Raw genomic sequence first — 15,316 nt, 5'->3', positions numbered from 1 at the left:
CAGATAATTTTCCGCTGACCTCAATTACCGATGTCTCGCAAAATACCTTAAGTTATAAAAAGTAAAAAACGAATTTAGCACATATTTCGACAAACTGTCAGAAAAATATTTCCTAATAAACTTATATCTTCTAAAGTCCAGTGCTAGATACTTATAGAGAAAATGCATATGACAATGCCATTACTTCTACTTAAATAGTTGATGATTGATGTTTGAGAAATTATTATCATTATTGTGGAAAGACCTATTTTTTCTTAATAGAATTTTTTTTTAAAACGTGTCTTCTACCAAATTTAAGAGAAATAATAAAAAAAACAAAGTCTAACAAAGTCTAATTGGAACAGAATTTTCAGTGCGCCATCTAACACAAAAAACATGTATATGCAAAAGTGTTTTACAAATTTGAAAAATTAGTTAGTGAAGAAATGCACCACAAACTTTATTAACACAAGATGCTTGCATATTTATTCAATTTGATTAACAACTTCACCATCAAACTATTAACTTAATATAAAAAAGTAATTAAGAAGTGTTTAGAAATGTTTAATATTTTAGTTTGAGTACAGAAAATAAATTTAAGAATGGAGTTTATAAATTTGTGTGCAAAAACTAGTTACTGCGCCACCTATACGTAAAGGAAATAAAAAAAATGGTTCTTATTCGTGATGAATACTGACATTGGTGTGTGTATTTAATAATGAAGGTAAAAATTAACCAGGGATGCTATAAAAAATTTTTTTTTGCAAATTTTTATATATCTTGCAAATTTCAAATAAAATTACATATTGTTAGAAGAATTATTGTAATTTTAAATATTATTCTTATAGATTTTCAATGAATTACAAGATACTAACAAAATCTTATATGAACACATGTAATACGAAATTAATGGAATTGTTATTGGAAAACATTCGTTCTGTCCTTTTACGAATTTTGTTTGAAAGCCAGCTATGACTTAAATAAATTTGAATGATGCGTAAAAATAATAAAGTACATTTATTTAACTTTTAGTATTTAGAAAATTAAACTTCCTTTTTAAAATTTAAAAGTATTACCTACCTTAACATGATTATATCTCTATTATTATGTTGAGGCTAGTTGAGTCAATACTTGAGCACTTTTCCTCTCTATTAACTGCGAGGTTTCTTCATAACCCCTCTCTACGCCTTGACTGGATTATTGTTTATCACTTTATCAGACTAAGCAATAACTGACCTCAGATCTGCATATATTCCCGAGGAATCTGTAACCATTCTGAGATTCGATAACGCGCTGTTGGTAAGCCTGTCAGTTTTCGTAATTAATTTTAGGGCTCGAACTATGAAAGATTTTTTTTTTCTGTAGGATCTTCACTATTGATGATAATATAATTAAGTTGTTTAATTTAATTAGTATTATTGTGAAAATCCAACCCACTCATTTTACCAAAACAAATGTATTTAAAAAGTTATTTAAAGATTTAACAGCTCTAAGACCGTTTTTGGAGTTTATTGTTATTCCAAAGCAGTACCTTTATTAAATTCAATTAATTCTGTAAAATTAGCTTCAATCGGTAGCTATGAATCACCTATAATCTTGTCAAAACAGTTAAAGGGAAGTTCAATTTAAGATAATTTATGAATTTATCTTATATGTGCATCTGTCAGAAATAATATTATTGAAGCAATCTGTACAGTCTCAACTCCAGAAGGAATTACTCAAAAAATCAATTGTATCTGAATGGATTTGATATCATTTTAGTTACAACTCCTTAAAGTGATAGTCGGCGACTCTATTAAGATCTTAAAAGACTTCTTTAATACTAATGTTAAACCCCAACAAATGGGTATCAAAATATATAAAAATTAAATAGGAAAATAGGATATAATCACACTACACTTCGCTTCTAATTGTGATTCATATATGCTGATCTGAACAAACGAGACTGGATTATCAAAATAGCAAATATTCTTGTAAGAAAGGACTATCTTATGACTTGAACATAACATATCGTATTGAAATACTCAAAACTTTTAAATACAAATCGTTTAACTGATGGAAATAAATCTTTTCGCGGCAATTAGTCCGCACTCTTTTCTGACTACTGTGTAGCCTGTCATTTGCTTACAAAAGTTCCCACATCAAAGCAGAATAAAAGTCAATTTAATTCATTTTGTTTGTTGATAAAATGTCACTTCCATCGAAGTGAAACCAGCGGAGCCACTTGACATTTTATTAATTTTTTTATTCTTGAGGAATTCACAAAAGATTTTTTTCTAAATTTTATTAACAAAAAAGATCGCGTTATGCCTTCAAGAGTGTTAAAGTTGTAAAATTTCTCGTTAATAAAAGTTTATTTATGAAACTCAACAAATTTGACAATTGTTTATATATTAAGAATTTTTTATACATAAAAAGAAGAGTTACAATTTTTACTCCAGAAAAGCAAAACTGTTTTATGAGGTCTTCACCCTCTGTCGGCACAAATTAGACAATTATTGGCTCCTATTCAATCAGAACTCAATCTAAAGCCTATAAACATTTAAAGGACGCTCAATGTTATGCTCAAAGGATACCACCTAGAAGAGAATGAACAACGAATTTCCAAACATGACATTCAAACGCGCCTTTTCCGTCTTTGATCCTTTGACACAACTATTTTATGGCATTGGCGCCTTGACTCTAAGCGCCATTTAGTGGTTTCAGTTTCTTGTTTTCATTTATATATATTTTTTTTGTTTTACTTTTAATTGTAGCACCAAACACTAATTGAGGAAAAAATTTTTCATTTTCATTGTCGCGTACAGTAGAAGACGGCATTATGACAAATTTTCCACTTGAACTCAAATTTAAGGCAATTCTGGTGCAGTATAAAAAGAAACCGGCGGTTATGTAATATTCCATTTGTTTACATATCACACAAGTTCAGCGATGACGTCGATAACTACCGTTAATATATTATTACAAAAATGTACAACCGGTTATCCCGACTTTCGTGCTATATACGCTACTTAAGAAAAAGAGATTCTCCATTTAGTAACACTGATTCAGTGACATTTATCAAACAGAACATTTCATCTATAAAATATCACTGTGTGGTATGACATTTGCCAGTGGCAGCACTACCTACCTAACATGGACAACGGCGACATCACCTGCTACAGCAAAGCCTACGTTAAACCCAAGAGACATAAGAAAACATTAAATCTGTTGAATTCCACTCTAATACATCAAGATAAACTACCCTACAATGAATTTCTTCGTAGTTGCGACTCCAAAAAGTAGTACTCATTTCCTGTCCATGCCTATATACGGCCGGTAAGAGCTTAAAAAACTTTGGGCCTCTTTTCCTATCGACTAGACAGAGCTGTCATTCTTTTAAATTAAGGACTTAGCTGAGTTTATAGAGTTATTAAGTTGATTCACTTGAATGGCAGAGTCGCACATTTTAGCATTGTTAGTACCCGTACCTCTGTGGTTCGCTTGAGAATTCTTCTGGTCTGCGTATTAGCAACTCCAATCCGGGCGTTGAGCTCAAGTTGGCTTTTGTGTGTAAGATATAAGGTATTAATGAATATATACATATTTTTTCTAAGCTAATAAAAGCTCCTATTATTAGAGACGGATAGGTCGGAAAATTTTAACTATCAATTTTTAGTTTAACTAAAAACTATTTATTAACAGTCTATAAAAACTGGTATCATACTAACAAATAAATATTTTAAAATACTGAAGATTGGACAAGGAAGGCAAGGCAAGGCTACTTATATATTTTATTATATTAGGTAATATCAATAATATATGATCAGATCAGATAATATCTTTCTTATATAATGCTTTTTGGTATATTTTTTTCCGTACAATTAGGTAATATCAATAATACGAGTATATGATCAGATCAGATTATATTTAATTTCAGATATAATCACATATAATGAAGTGAAATTAAATATAATGAAATATATCAACTTTTAATAATCTCATATGCAATAATATCTTCTTACTGCCGATCACCGACGGTCTCGTGTCTTAAAGGACCTGCGTTGCGAAATAAAACTTGCTCGACAAATGGAAAGCATGTCTTCTCTACGATTTTACATGTGAGAATTTCGTCATAAACTTAATCACAACGTTGACATTGTTCTACGAATTACCATCGCTTATTCGATTATAAGATATATCATATCTTGAATATGGAACGATGGTGCACCAAAAAGTTACTTGAAACAGCAGTCTTAAGAAGAAGACTTCTGTGAAGATAGAAACTCAACTGTGAAATGCTCAAGTTGAGGGAGCAACTCAAATTCGTTTGCATTTGACTACAAGACTAGAGACCCTCAGCATGGAATAAAGGCACGGATCACCTAAATAGGTGGGTAAGAAATTTCAACTCACAATTCATTACCATTCGAGGTTTTAACTGATACTATAAGTCATTGCCCATATTGAGATTTTCTTACAATGATAAAACCTTTTCCTTTTTTCAATGGGAAGAAAACCTTGATGAGCCTTGATATGTCGCATCTACAATGGCTACTGTGTTGGAGCAGCGAATTCTGTTATAATGGAGAGAACAAATTTAAATGATAATGCAATGTTTAGTTGTGATTCCATTAGGTATGCATTAAAAAAATTAGGTACATTTGAGACAGCGTTATGTTTAGACATTGATAGATAGGATTGCACTTGGTCCTGAATTTTAAGGTTTTGGAAGACTAAATTCAAAAAAAATTTGACAAAATTATCTGTTACAGATTTGGAAAAGTGCATAGAGCAGTGCTATTTTTTTACATAATTATTCTTTTTATATTTTCGATATAACATTTGTAATATTATAATAAGAGTAAGTAAACGGAAAACTAAATATATGTATAAAAATATAAAAATACTGTTAATTTAAAAACAAATCAAATCAAAGAAAAATCTTTTTTTTAAATACTTTACTTTACTTTACTTTACTGTTGACGATAAGAGCCTTAAGTCTAGACAAAATTATGAAAAATATTCCGGAATCGAATGCGCATCCTTAAAAAAGGTTTTCACTGTACATGTGCGGAATGTCGCATGCTGCATGCCTCATGTGTGTAATTGGGATTAGTTGGTGTAGGTAGTAAATAATTCAAAGTCATTGACGAGACATGTAATATGAATCCGTTTTTCGACCACTGCGGTCAACATTGCCAGCCCATGTATACATTCCCGGTTCTCTGTTAATAGATATTAGGCAGGCGTGCGCAAGCATATGTGAGTACAACTAAAAAATAGTTTTAGATGCGAACTAAATTAATGCATAATTGATGACGCCTCGAGCCGGTTTTTATGTAATTTTACATAAATTTAGTTTTGTAGCAATTGATCTGCCTACAATTTGTGCCAAGGCGTTTTGTTGTTTGAAATCTTTCCCTCTCGCTTACCTACTTATTGGATTAGTTTTTTAAGGTTGAACTTAACGCAATTGTGACCCGAGCCTGTCATAAGATTTGCCCCCAGATTCTTGATGGCTTTGATTGACATTTACCCTCGCTAATTTAATGCCTTATAAAAACTCCAAACAAATAGAAAACTCAATAATGAAACTTTATACATCAACGCAAAAAAAAAATTAAGTGTGATCAGCTGCATGTTGTGTTGCAAGAACAAGTGCAACAAAGCCCTTGCGGGGCATCCACGATTTAAGGAAGACGAACGGTCATGTTTATTTAGTAATTGATATGCCACTAGCGCGTGAGCACTCCATTATACATATACACGTTTTCTCACTGAGTTCAATTCCCGCTTTTGGCCTTTCCCTTCCCTTTCCCATTCCCACTACCAGTCCCCTTCCACTCAACTCATTCGCTGTCATAAATGTCTGATAAAGTATATTTTCATTTATTTATGTTTAAATTTACAGTTGCATTTGGAGCACTTTATCTACTCATATCGGAACTCGTAATGCCATTCTAAATGAAAGCAACCTTTGTTGTTTCCATCTTTAGGCAAGAGCATTTCAAAGAGGAAATATGTACAATATTTCTTCTTGGTTTCACATATTTTCAATATTTTTTATTTTTATTTTTATGTTTCTTTTAGATTTGAATTAATATTACAATGCAAGGCAATATTCAAAAGTAAAAACAGATCGTTTTGATAAAAATTGATTTATATTGCGACCACAACACCAAGCCACACATACGTAATTCGGATGCGTGTATTTAGACAACCTCAACAAATCGCAGATGTAATTGTTGCTGGCTAATGGAAGCGATAGGCAGACAAATAATTAATTTGCCTGAACTCCACGATGAACGGTAGAAGGCAAATAATTCTAATTTTGATCATTTTTAAATTAACACGCCCACTCATTCAACTTCAATTCTGCTCACTAAATGGGGCTAAATTGAATCTGAGTTAGGCTAAATTGTGGTTAGGTAGATTGTAGAATAGAAAGGCTAAGAATAAAGGAACATATTTATATATTTTCAACGTTATGTTTTGGTAGTAGTTATAAACTTAATAGATCTTAACTTTCCAGGTGGTATGAGATTATCAAAGCCATTAAAGTAAATCTACTGACAATTAGTGATTGATAAGTATCACACTTTCTAAAAGAAAACAATGATCTGCGGAGGTACCATCATTTGCCAAAAAATTTCCCAGAATTTTATTAAATTCCGGAGCTAAGAATGTGTTATTGTTATAAAAATAATAATCATAGTAAAATTTATTATATTATCCTTTTAAACTACAAGTATTTCAATACTGGAAATTGCAAACTACAAAGGTTTTACTACCTTATATCAAAAACATATAGTGGAAGAATCTATTTATTACGAAATTTCCCGTTATATTTTTTATAGATATGTGAGGGCCATTATCATCCATAACCATATGTGTTCCTAATTCTATGCTTTCAATTTTTCAACTTACAAAATCATCTCCATCATCCATCATCTCCATGATAGGTCAAAATGTTACATGTAAAAAACAATGTCACAAAATAAGATTTTCGAGCGATAGCTCTGAACCTGAATCTAGTCAGATTAAAAGTTTGACTCAATACTATTTTCTATGATTTTCTATGTAAGTCTTATTAAGTTTATCACTAAAACATTCTAAAAGTGTTTAAATATATAGTATATTGAAACCTTAAGACAAGAAAAACTCCCGCTTACAGATATGGCAACCGGCAAAAATTATATAACCAGTTTAAGCAATTGACTATAGTCAAATTTCTATGTTCCACTGAAAGTCATGCATCTTATGAATATCTTATATAAATTTCCTACATGTATTAATTGGTCCTCTGCAGTATTTTTGGAAAAATTTATTGTTTCTCAATGCCTTTGGACAAGGAAGGCCATAGGACAGCACAAAAGAACTGCTATAATCCAAGTGCTTATTTCTACAGAAAGCCGATGTGTTTTAAGGAAATCTTTTATACATATATTAATTGATCCTTTATAATATTTTTAAATAGTTCGGAAATTCTGTTAGAATTTGAAACATATGGTTCTACTTTATTTCTATGAAGTTATGAACTTTTTAACTGTGTCCGATTGAACTATCATTTCCAGACGAATCCAATATTATTGGAAACAAATAAATCTATAAGCGTCTTATCTCATTATCGAAAAGATTGATCAACTTAGTAACTATTTTGACCACCACTACACTAATCAACATAAATACCTTAATTTTTTTAATATTGAATAAGTATATGATTGAATAAGTCTATGATTGTATCTTTCTTTACATAAACGAATACTGCATATATATGCTATATACTCATATATGTACTATACAAGAAAGCTGATGCAGATATTTTCAAATGTGAAATGAATCCTCCTTGGAATTGAAAGTAAATTTAAAATTACTTTTTAGTTTTCTCGTAAAAAGAGTCTAAGCCTCTCTTGGAGGCTTTAATCAATACTATATGTGAAATTTGAAACCGTTCTAAAAAATATTTGTATAAAAAAGACTTTTTAAGTGAAACTAAATCTTTCTAACTCTATTTTCTACAAACTCTACTTTTTTTCACACACTCTTAATGTCCAGTAACCTTTATTTCGGGTCTTATAGAACGCAACCAGAACTATTAAAATAATTTCGCGCTTAAAATTTGTTTCAATTATTTTTTATTTAACTAGTTATTGTCACATGTTTCTATGAGTATATACAATATAATGATTCTTATTTTTTTTTTAAATTAATATAATAAAAACTTTTAATAAAATTATTTAATTATTGTCAATATATTAGGTACCTTCGTTGTGTTTGCAATTTTTGATTTGAAAATAATTATTGGCCTTACTATATAAAGCAACGCTTCTGTCACTGATGATGGACTTCGTTCCACATAAGAGCTTGATGTGATCCCATATGCTCTGGTTTGTATTTCATGGATGCTATGACTATGTCGCCATCGATTTCACCTCTCTTCGACTTATAACGACGATTTTGAAACCAAATTTTTACTTGGGTGGGCGACAGATTTAATTTGTGTGCAATGACTTCCCGCTCAGCACCTGTCAAATATTTTTGCAAACGAAACCTACATTCCAACTCTAGTACTTGTGCTTGAGAGAAGAGTACTCTAGGTTTACGCTTAGAACGTGGCTTTCCATTTTTACGTAATTCTGAACGTGATGATGTCACTTGCGTGTTATCTTCTGAAATATACATTGATACTATTATATAATATATACATTATACTATATATAATAGAAATTAATTTATTAATTCTAATTATAAGACTATTAATTATAATAAATAATATTAACTAATTGATTCTAATTAATTCCACAAATAAAAAACTGTTCTAATCTTTCTCTACTTACTGGTACGTTTTTGGACGTCTGATATAATACCATCCGTACATTGGTCGAAATTGTGCACTATATCCGTAGCAGTTCCGCTGGATATGCTGCGTAGTGAAGCCGAGTTATTAGCTGTTTCCAGTAAGTTCTGTACGGACTGTGCTGCCATTGATAGTTTTTTGCAACTGACTGTCGAAGCTGCCGGCTGTTGAACTGCTGCTACGTGCAATACATCTACTTCAGCGGAACTATTTAAGTCCAAGGTAGGAGAAGGCGTTATAAAGGGCGTTGATATATATTCAGTCTGAGGTGATTGTGCTTCAGACTTTATTAACGCATGAGCACTTGCTTGTGAATTGCCATATGGAGTGCCACCAGGTACTCCATAACTGTAATTGTAAGCAGAAGAATGCTGGCCAGTTTGCGAACAAAAAGATGCGGGATAAGAAGAAACTGAGTCTGAAACAAGTGGTGGCGGAGGTGGTGGTGGTGGCGGTACATAAAACTGATGTGATGAATTGTATGGCGGATAATAGTGTTGTGTATGGTGTGCCTGCGCCTGTGCCTGTGCCTGTGCCTGTGCATGATGCGAATGTAGTGCTGTAGTTGCATATGCTGGATGATGGCTCAAACCATTTGAATGTGAATGTGCAGTTTGTGTAAATTCGTTGGAATAGTACTGAGGCGACATCGCTGCTACAGGAGTTATATGGTGACCATGTGGAAGAATTGCTGTTACAGATTCCTGATGCGAATAACCAACACGTTGTTGTTCATCATAATCATTAATATATTGTGCTGAGGAAGGATGTAACGGACTACTAAAATTAAAGAAAAAAATTCAAAATTAAAGTAAAACAATGTCATACAAACAAATTAATGTTTCACACATGTTCGCACAGAGGGCTAAATGTAGCCGCTAGGCACACACCAAGTACTGCAGTTCCTGAACATAGGCAGGGTGTCTTTGCTATATATGTATACACTTTTAATATCTTGCAAAAATTTCAAATAAATTCTAATTATAAGTTTAGGCTCTTGTGGTGACATCATTTCATGCCTCATCAGAATTAACAACACTAAGCATGCCGCAGTGACTAGACCCATACTTCCATGATTATAGTGTGTAAGGCACATGTGCTAACCAGGCAAATTTTAAGTTGCAACTCTACGATTTTGCCTGACCATCCACAAAACTGGCATAAAAAAGAATTCATATTGCAGCCATCACAGCCTCTGCTAGGACGAAGGCGCCCAACACGGCTTCCTTTTGCTCGTATCCGTTTTGAAATAATTTTTCTTATTAATGCACTAGTGTGATTTGACAGAATTTTAAAAGAAAATAAAAACTGAAAAAATATCCTTTCAGGGATGCAATTCATCTTGCAAGCATACCATATATTCAAATTGTATGTTTGCATAGGATATTATTATAGGATATTCTTATGCCTTAAATTATTTCTTTTCCATTGAACAAAGGTTATAATAACGTTTATTTTCTACAGAACAATATTTCTTCCGTGAGTTAGTTTGATTAAAAATAAATAAAATAACAAGATTAGGTAAACCTTAATATTCAATAATGAGAATTAAAAAACGTATTGAACCCTACGAAGGGAAGATAACAGGTTGATTAGTTTCCCATCATGTGAAATTATTCAATCTTCATTTATTATGAAGAAGAAATATAAGATTATTTTGGAAATTTTTTTAACTATTAAAAGTCAATATTAATTAAAAGAAACAAAAATAAACTTAAATATGTTTATATTATAACTCTTGCTTATATGATCACTAGTAGATTATTAATATTATTATTATTAATATTATTTTTATTACGAAAAACTCAATTAAAGGAACTTCTAAAATAGTCTTTTGAAGATCAAATAAGCCTCAGCTTATAGCATTTTGGTAAATCACTTACTATAACTCTCAATGTTCATATCCCTGATACTATGCTCATATTAGTATGTTGAAGACCAAAAGCATGAAAAATATTGGAGCATTTAAAGCCCATTAATTTCTCTTTCAAAATATACATAAAACATTGAAATTCTTCATAAAACTAGATTAGCCATCCTAATATAAAACTAAAGCAACATAAATTGCGACCAAACTATATAGCTCCAAATAGGTATACAGCACTACTTACTAAATATCAAAGTCACTTCACACTCCCAATGAAACGCTAGCGGGTCCAACAAGATACATACCTTCCAAAAAAAACATATTACTCTTCACAAAAGTCAAATGAGTAGAGTTAGTTGTATAATATATATATTTAATATCTTACAAGTATTTTGAAATATTACTAAACTGTACTTTACTTCTCATAACTATATCATTTCTTAGTAATAATTATATCTTTCCTGAGTAATATTTATTTCTTCGTACACAAAATAATACAATAACAAGAGTTCGGTCTAAATTCTTCTTATTATTCTTCTACTTCTTCTATGGTATGTGGTAGTTAAATAATATTCTATACGAATATTCTGCTAAATCACATATATAATATATACATATATATAAATTATAATAGAATACACCCCATACTTTTTTATACGTTGTGGTCGTTTTTCTTCTAGTTCTTAAGTAAATAAATAAAAATTCTACTCCAAAATGTTTTACGGTACAAAAATATAATACAAAGTCATTATCGAATACGCCTTCGCTAAATGTCTGGCAGAGACAAAGACACTGATATGTGCTTTAAGATAAAATTGAATACCTTCATTCAACCTTATTTTAATAAATTCTCCAGACAATATACAGGTTAGATATAACCCTAACATGGGATAGTATACCACGTACAATTAATTTTTATTAATTAAATAACCAATATAAATATTTTTTAAGTTCCAAAACTCATTATGAGGTGCACTATTTATTGAGTGTGGTACCCAGGACTCAAATCCACTACACAACACGATCATTAAATTGTGAAGACATAAAATATAGACCGTATAGCATAAACGATTGGAATATATTTAGGCAGTGACGGACTAAAGGTAAAAGATGCAAAAAGATGAAATATGTATAAATATGTCTAAATATGTATAAATATGTAATATTTATTATATATTCCACTAATTTTATAAAACAATATACTGCTGCTCGTTAGAATTTTTCAATATGGACAAATTTAGAGAAGTTTTTTAAGAATTCAGGTGTAACCTATAATGCACGTAACCTATAATATTGACAAAACTCCTCTTCAATGCGACAACAAACCCTTTTATTGGATATATGAAAGGTCACAACGAACTGCACTAAACAATCATTCTGAAAAAATATAAAGAAGAGCTGAGTATTTATGAAGTCATGAAGTCATGATAGATAACAAAATAAGTCATCTATTTATTTAAAGATTTAAAAGTAATTCATTGAGCATTATTGCTCATTCAAAGCCTTCCGCCAAAATATCTCAAACTTATAGAAATTTATAGACACTTATAAAAATAAGTATCAAGTTTTCTCACTGTAATCTTAAATATTTATTACTATATTACTGATATTCTTAAACAAGTAATAAACCAATTAAATTCGATAACTCTAATAGGAAAAATGTGCTGTATATTAAAGATCCGATCAGTTTGGAAGAACTAAACCATATATTATATATATTTTCTTAAAATAAAAGTAAGTGAAATCATATCAACTCTAATTAATCAATTCTTCGTATAAAGCACATTGGTATCTAAAATATATATAATATATATATAATAATTGTTAGTAATAATTTCACAATCTTCAATTGGTCAATTTAAAATTAATTCAAAATTTCTCTCAAAAACTCTTACTGTAAAATAAGAATTGATTAACTAATGCGACGGCTAATTGGATGTGTTTCAAAATATTAAATCCCGAATGTATTATATGGTAATTATTTTTAATTTTTTTTTAAATAATTTTTAATGTTACTTTAATTTCAATTATATTAATTTCAATTATTTAATAACACCGATCACAATTCGTTAATAACACGCGCATACTGAGTGATGCATACTATCGGTATCGTACTAGACCTTAATGGTCTAAGCGTGGGCTTTCTGGCCTATAAAAGGTGATGTACACCGATCTTAAATTATTTATATGTACTTTAATCGTCCCTACCTTTCTAACTGACCATAACTGTCATAGTTGTCATTTTGATTAACCAAATTTAAAATATCCTTAACGGAGAATGGTGTTGTATTAAGTGAGTCCGAATTAGTAATATTTCCAGGGCTAGATTGGTTGTAATCATAATATCCTTGCGACACTTGAGATTGTTGCTGATGCTGCAGCATTTTAAACAAATTTTTTTCTTGTGTTGAGTTTTCACGATTTTTTGTAAACACTTCTTGAAATTAAGCTTTAACAATAACAAAAGTATCTAATTAGCGAAATTTTTAATTACACTGCCAGGCACCGCTGCCTTCAGAAATCGCACTATTGATTTTGATTCTTTCCGTAAACGTGCGTGTCTATAATTTGTCAGTACGTTTGTGAAACTAAAAGCATCCATTTGTCGTAAACAATGCTGTCGTACGCTCTGCTTAAGCGTATGAGTTTCTTAAGTTTCCTGCTGTTCTTCTTGCAACCACCAACAACGTTTAGAAAATGGCTACTTTTCAGCCAATAGGAGAAGGCGCACTTGTTTCATTTTACATCGTTCCTTTGTTTTTTTTCCTTTAGTGTTTTGTTTTTATTGTTATTTGTTTTGTGTCAAAATTATTGTACTTAATAAGTTGAAAGCAAATAATTTGCCGTAATCCAACATTTTATTATTTTTAATACTTTAATTTTAAACACTTCAATTGCTTCTTAAGAGTAAAGATTTCTGTTATTAACACTTTTAACTCAATACAAGTTGTTTGTGATGTGATAAGTAATTTTATAATGTAATTGTTTTTGTTATATTACTGATTATAGTTTTTAATGCTTACACGGTCGAAAATTTTCGTTTAAATTTAAAACTCAGAGGGTTTTTATATTTATCCAAACTTAAATAAGTTTATAACAGTTTAATAGAATCTTAATGGTTTTAAAATAAAACTTGCGGGTTATGTTATCAACTCACCCAGTTTATTGTCTGCGATTTAAACTTTAAAGTTGAAGCATTCAACTTCTAGAGTTTATTTTCTTATATATTACCAATTATAAACTTCAGTAGGTTTAAAAAGTCAACCTCAGAGCTTGAAAATATTGATGTAAACCCTAAAAAAGTTTACAGGGTTGAGACTTTAAACTAAAATTTTCGACCGTGTAGTTTCATAGTCTTGTTAGCTCACTACCAAAGCAACCTTAGTACAAATATGTAGTACATAATTTAAAAATATTACATATAAACGGACTAATAATATTTAGTAATATTGTTTTTATTATTTTGACTTTTCTTAACCATTGTCATGGTTTTTTATCCACCTCTTTGCTATAATAAACTAACGGAGAAGTTGTAGAACTCATAAATAGAAGTAGCTTTTATTCTTCAAATAGAAGAAGTAGCTCTAAAAAATAATATATATAGAAATAATATAAAAGTATTATATATATATATATACAAATAGCTGAGTTGTGTTTGTTTTTCAAGAATTCCTGATAGATATATAAAAATCGGATGAAATAATAATTTATGAATGGAAAGCAAATTATAATATATTATAAATAGAAAGCAAATTAACATTTATTATCCAACTAATTATCTTGAGTTAGGCCGTGTGCGACTTCGAGTAAATTGAGGTAAAGTAAATTGAAATTTCCTAGGGACTGCAGTTATATAAATATTTATTTATTTATTTATTGCAATTATTTATTATTTTTAGTTAAAAGTTTTCAAAATTATTTATTTTTTTATTAAACATCTTATAAAATTTTCACAATGGTAACACCTAATTTACCTAATTTTCATCTAATTCACCCTACTCGAAATTCTGGTAAATATCAACATTCACTGCCCTAACGACATAATTTACTATTTCCCTCAATTTACTGTCAATTTACTCGAACTTGTTATGAAATTAAATTCTTTTGTAAATAATTTATTAGAAAAATATTAATAGTCAAAATTTTATAAATGCAAATACATTACCATTAACGATTAAAATATACTTCATTTCTCGGATTTTGGTATACCCCTTGCAACGGCTAAGCTGGATATTAAAAATAAACATCTGAGTATGGATAAAAAAATTGAGCAGATGAAAATTTCTGTCAGATCTCTCGATCGACCTGAGACAAACTGGACAACAAACGAACCAGTCAGTGGCTTCAACTAAAATGTAACCTGCTCAACCGTATGGTATCGGCGCTGACAGTCACTCCCTACTGGGAAGAAATGCCATGAGACTGGTTCTACACTATAATAATTTTAGTCGTGGATACGGTTATACAGAAGAGGATGAATCCGTATTTCACCTTCTTTGTCAATGCTCATCTTTGACCAATAGAAAATCTTTTGAGCAATTTTTTTCTTACCAACCTAACAGAGCTGTTATCCTGCAAAATTAGGGACTTAACTAAGTATATAGATTTGTTGGTTCATTTTCAGACGAATA

At 30.4% G+C, this 15,316-nt stretch overlaps 1 protein-coding gene across 1 annotated transcript; it reads right to left on the bottom strand.

Annotated features, from left to right (window-relative positions):
* Positions 1–8,246: 8,246 nt before the first annotated feature.
* LOC119676794 (muscle-specific homeobox protein tinman) lies at positions 8,247–13,069 on the bottom strand. The gene is made up of 3 exons (XM_038088053.1): positions 12,894–13,069; positions 8,877–9,598; positions 8,247–8,630 (listed from the first exon to the last, which is right to left on the bottom strand). The coding sequence occupies exons 1-3, from the start codon at positions 13,067–13,069 to the stop codon at positions 8,293–8,295; spliced, it is 1,236 nt and encodes a 411-aa protein (XP_037943981.1). The 3' UTR covers positions 8,247–8,292.
* Between the last annotated feature and the right edge of the window lie 2,247 nt (positions 13,070–15,316).

Source organism: Teleopsis dalmanni, chromosome 2 (assembly GCF_002237135.1).
Source record: "Teleopsis dalmanni isolate 2A chromosome 2, ASM223713v2, whole genome shotgun sequence".
In the NCBI taxonomy this organism is placed as follows: domain Eukaryota; kingdom Metazoa; phylum Arthropoda; class Insecta; order Diptera; family Diopsidae; genus Teleopsis; species Teleopsis dalmanni.
This window is presented reverse-complemented; position numbering and strand designations above follow the sequence as displayed.

What these genes read in the sequence shown, in the direction of transcription:
- LOC119676794 (XM_038088053.1), bottom strand. Translation starts at nt 13,069, where the DNA reads ATGCTGCAGCATCAGCAACAATCTCAAGTGTCGCAAGGATATTATGAT. An exon ending in AGTTATGGTCAGTTAGAAAG is followed by an intron (nt 9,599 to 12,893) that starts GTAGGGACGATT and finishes CTTTAATTTTAG; the next exon opens with TAGTCCGTTACATCCTTCCT. An exon ending in TTCACTACGCAGCATATCCA is followed by an intron (nt 8,631 to 8,876) that starts GCGGAACTGCTA and finishes TGTATATTTCAG; the next exon opens with AAGATAACACGCAAGTGACA.